The 5,271-nt window shown below is 31.9% G+C and overlaps 1 protein-coding gene across 1 annotated transcript; it reads left to right on the forward strand.

The window, feature by feature from the left end:
- The first annotated feature begins 260 nt into the window (after window positions 1–260).
- LOC128207668 (uncharacterized) lies at window positions 261–5,271 on the forward strand. Its single transcript, XM_052910723.1, has 2 exons — window positions 261–441; window positions 1,402–5,271. Exons 1-2 carry the CDS (start codon window positions 354–356, stop codon window positions 2,349–2,351), a joined length of 1,038 nt encoding a protein of 345 aa, XP_052766683.1. The 5' UTR covers window positions 261–353; the 3' UTR covers window positions 2,352–5,271.

The raw sequence follows: 5,271 nt of genomic DNA on the forward strand, positions 1-5,271 counted from the left end.
TAAATCTTTGACATTGGTTTACGTACGTCATTTTCGCCCAAACCGTATTACTCATGAGGTTATGTAAACATTTTTATACAATCCTTGTTTAAAATCCCCCTGTATTTCAAAGTGTTTATATTGTCTTTGTTTTGAATTGATCCTGTCTTATCAAGTAAGCGTTGTAAATCTTGATTTGAAACCGCGTGATAGTCGACGTTTGAGCATCATCAGAAATATCTATAAATAAAAGCAACCGCAGAAGTACAAGGCGCAACGGTGCGTTTAGTTTCATTCATAAAACTAAATAAGAAACGTTGCAGATAATTTGCACGTTTATATCGTTTAAAATATTTCGTTTGCGAGAAATCATTATGGGTGACATGAAGTTTTATACTCCGAAAATATCACTCTTTATAATTATGATGACAGTTACAAATGTGTGTAAGGGATTAATTGCAGGTAAGATTAATATATTTCCTACAACATGTGTGCCTAGCAATAAGTTTAATTCATTAAATTGATATGAATTATAATAACATATTATAAACAACTGTTTCATTAAAACAGAACAGAACAGAAGTTTATTTTGATTTAGACTTCATGGTCTCTCATCATACAAACACTCACAGAAAAGTACATACACACAACAACAAACACATACACATACAAATAATACATTCAAACAACAAAACAAAAGATATGCACTTTTACTCCCACTAAGATTTACCACACTTAATACAATTGTTTTAACATCCCAAAAAAGATAAATAAATGTTGAAAAGAACGGTTCTTATGAAGGATACCGAGGTTAATTTGAAAGAAAGGTGCAGAAAACAATGTATTTCTACCTCTATGAGACGATAGTATATCGCAGTAAATCTTTTCGCACTCACCGATCATTTAATATGTTTCCTTTTTCAGCATTTAAATACCCGGTTACAATATTGTTATCAGTAATTAATATGTTCCATAAATGTATTATTTAGTAAGTAGTTAAAGGTTTATCACTCAACATTTATGTTTGTTAAACATGTATATGTATTGATTTTGAATAAGAGTGTCACTTTAAAGCTGCACTCTCACAGATTGACCATTTTAACAACTTTTTTTATTTTTTGTCTTGGAAAGAGATAATTTTTGTGTAAATATCTGCAAACCAATGATATAAGATTGCTGACAAAAAATCAGATTGTAGGTTTTCATATTTTCGTTCGAAAATTAATGTTTTATAGCTTAAACCGTTAAAGAAAAATACATAAAACATCAATTTTTGAACTTAAATATAAAAATATGCGATTGCAAAAATTAGTTCGTTCCACGACAAAAAAAATAAAAAAGTTGTAAAAACGTTTAATCTGTGAGAGTGCAGCTTTAACTCGAAATAATATTTTATATATGCATGTCCAATTTATTTTACAGTACAACCATCATCATGTCCATCTCATTGGAAGCCAAAGGGAGTAAACACGAATTACAAAGGAGGAATGGACTTCCAATTTGATTCAACCACAGCCCACTCCAATGTAATGTGCACATTGAAAATCGCCACAGAACCGACGTACCGTATTAGATATAAATTTACAAACGTCTATTACCACTGTTCTGATTTAGACGAGATGGAGTGTGGTAACATCAATGTTTTCAATGTATTCTCGAGTGAAAACATGCATATTAAAGCACAAGTAAAAGATATTAAGCAGTATCAAGACATTTTCCAGGAGTCAATTGGTTCTTACATTGATGTTGTTGCAAATATTTCTACGCCAATGGTTCTGCGGGCAAGGATTGAGTTCTACATTGTTAGATACAGTGAATGTTCCACTGAAACGGATGAGATCTACTGTAACAATGTATGCATGCATAGAAATATTGCGTGTCAATCGGGCAACACATATTGCTCTCGGATACCAGACAAATGTACATCATCTGACATTGTAGCCAATCCTTTTGGGTCCGGAGAGAAAACTTTAATTTTTATATTAGTTGTCGTCATTGTAGTAACTGTTGTTTCTTTACTTTTTCTAAAAGAGAGGATAACAAACAGAATGCGTTGTAAAAATAATAGAAATGTCGATAGACGTTCAATCATACGTACAGCAAATGAAATATTTACTGTCCAGCTGGCTACGAGGGGTGTGGATAGTCGTGATGGACTGAATTCTCAAGTTTTAGACGAAGAGGGGCTGCCGATTGAGATGTCTACTTTTGACCCACCTCCCGAATACAATTCGCTGGAAAATACATATCAATATATTGAACCAAGTCGCCATTCTAATGAAGATAAGGAAGATGAATTGCCCCCAAGTTACAAACATGTCATAAAGCATACAGAAGAATACAAAATATCCACAGTTTTTGGATATATGTGAAAATTTTCGAGATGACTTTTACATTTTATTTTTATTTTTTATGAATGAACATTGAACTGTAAAATCCCTGTATGAAAAACAATGTGCTAATGCATTGTTTTCTTGTTAATTGGATATGTCAAACAAATAAGTGATTATTAATACCCTGTTATGTTTGTCCTACCTGTCACAGTATGACATTTACATACTTCCTCAGACAGTTATAAAATATATTTATTTGTTTGAGCATTTATCTAATAATGTATTGTGATAATTATATGTTATTGTAATTAACTATTAATTTGTGTCCATTTGTACAATGTATTAGTTTAGAGGGGGCGCACCCACTTAATCGTACAAGTTTACTTTTTATTTCAAAATGTGGGAAAAGATTATAAAATACGCTAGCACCCACTAAATCGTCCAAGTTTACTTTTTATTTCAAATGTGGGAAAAGATTATAAAATACGCTAGCACCCACTAAATCGTACAAGTTTACTTTTTATTTCAAAATGTGGGAAAAGATTATAAAATACGCTAGCACCCACTAAATCGTCCAAGTTTACTTTTTATTTCAAAATGTGGGAAAAGATTATAAAATACGCTAGCACCCACTAAATCGTCCAAGTTTACTTTTTATTTCAAAATGTGGGAAAAGATTATAAAATACGCTAGCACCCACTAAATTGTCCAAGTTTACTTTTTATTTCAAAATGTGGGAAAAGATTATAAAATACGCTAGCACCCACTAAATCATTCAAGTTTACTTTTTATTTCAAAATGTGGGAAAAGATTATAAAATACGCTAGCACCCACTAAATCATCCAAGTTTACTTTTTATTTCAAATGTGGGAAAAGATTATAAAATACGCTAGCACCCACTAAATCGTACAAGTTTACTTTTTATTTCAAAATGTGGGAAAAGATTGTAAAATACGCTAGCACCCACTAAATTGTCCAAGTTTACTTTTTATTTCAAAATGTGGGAAAAGATTATAAAATACGCTAGCACCCACTAAATCGTACAAGTTTACTTTTTATTTCAAAATGTGGGAAAAGATTATAAAATACGCTAGCACCCACTAAATCGTCCAAGTTTACTTTTTATTTCAAAATGTGGGAAAAGATTATAAAATACGCTAGCACCCACTAAATCATTCAAGTTTACTTTTTATTTCAAAATGTGGGAAAAGATTATAAAATACGCTAGCACCCACTAAATCATCCAAGTTTACTTTTTATTTCAAATGTGGGAAAAGATTATAAAATACGCTAGCACCCACTAAATCGTACAAGTTTACTTTTTATTTCAAAATGTGGGAAAAGATTATAAAATACGCTAGCACCCACTAAATCGTCCAAGTTTACTTTTTATTTCAAAATGTGGGAAAAGATTATAAAATACGCTAGCACCCACTAAATCGTCCAAGTTTACTTTTTTATTTCAAAATGTGGGAAAAGATTATAAAAAACGCTAGCACCCACTAAATCGTCCAAGTTTACTTTTTATTTCAAAATGTGGGAAAAGATTATAAAATACGCTAACACCCACTAAATCATCCAAGTTAACTTTTTATTTCAAAATGTGGGAAAAGATTATAAAATACGCTAGCGCCCACTAAATCGTCCAAGTTTACTTTTTATTTCAAAATGTGGGAAAAGATCATAAAATACGCTAGCACCCACTAAATCGTCCAAGTTTACTTTTTATTTCAAAATGTGGGAAAAGATTATAAAATACGCTAGCACCCACTAAATCGTCCAAGTTAACTTTTTATTTCAAAATGTGGGAAAAGATTATAAAATACGCTAGCGCCCACTAAATCGTCCAAGTTTACTTTTTATTTCAAAATGTGGGAAAAGATCATAAAATACGCTAGCGCCCACTAAATCGTCCAAGTTTACTTTTTATTTCAAAATGTGGGAAAAGATCATAAAATACGCTAGCACCCACTAAATCGTCCAAGTTTACTTTTTATTTCAAAATGTGAGAAAAGATCATAAAATACGCTAGCGCCCACTAAATCGTCCAAGTTTACTTTTTATTTCAAAATGTGGGAAAAGATCATAAAATACGCTAGCACCCACTAAATCGTCCAAGTTTACCTTTTATTTCAAAATGTGGGGAAAAAATATAAAATACGCTAAACATGCACCATTTCCGACTACAAATTGTTAATTTTTTCTTAATGGAGTAACATTAAACCCCCATGCAAATAGTTTAAGCTTATACTTTCGGTTCTGCGGTAGAGGCGTTTGTCAAAAGATTGCGCCCCTTGGTTATGCCCCCTCTTACGTAAATTGCTAAATTTGCCCCTGATTTGAGTGAACTGAAACAGTCACCATTGTCATTGAATACTATACTTCATCTTCATCCTGTTATCACGTCGACATTTATCCCGACAGTCTTTCATGAATGTAAACTGTGTTCTCACTTTTCATAATATTATGTCCATTTACTTGTTCAGTTGTTTGTCATAGTTCAAAAGTGAATGTTTAATTTTGAATAGAGGAAATAACGTGAGCCTGCCACTGTCATAGGCAGACCCAGTTCTAGTACGATTTAATTTCATCATCATTCATATTGTTTACAATGAAAAACACTTATTAACATAGATATTTACAAAAACATCCTGTGTTTGATTAATTTGAATAATTGTTGTGATAAGCGTTAAGTTTAATATAAATCTATTATATGAAGGTCAATAAAACAAAAAGATGATTTTGTCTTGTTTCATTTAAAGGCCTAGTTTAAGGAATGTCTGGCATGATAATCTTTTGCTCTGCATCTCCTGCTAATTGCACTGGTGTCACAGTAGGGGTCAATTTCCTGTGTATTCGTTTATTGGCTCAGGGCCATTTAGGGTCCATTTCTATATAAAAATTCAAAACCTCCACAGTAGGACATTGGTAATGATATATAAAACGCAAATAAACAATG

The sequence above is a fragment of the Mya arenaria genome, chromosome 11, assembly GCF_026914265.1.
Source record: "Mya arenaria isolate MELC-2E11 chromosome 11, ASM2691426v1".
Taxonomy (NCBI): Eukaryota; Metazoa; Mollusca; class Bivalvia; order Myida; family Myidae; genus Mya; species Mya arenaria.

Bases quoted from the DNA above. Each gene is read 5' to 3' on its own strand.
- LOC128207668 (XM_052910723.1), top strand. From the start codon at position 354: ATGGGTGACATGAAGTTTTATACTCCGAAAATATCACTCTTTATAATT. The intron at 442-1,401 runs GTAAGATTAATA...TTTATTTTACAG, and splicing joins GTGTAAGGGATTAATTGCAG to TACAACCATCATCATGTCCA.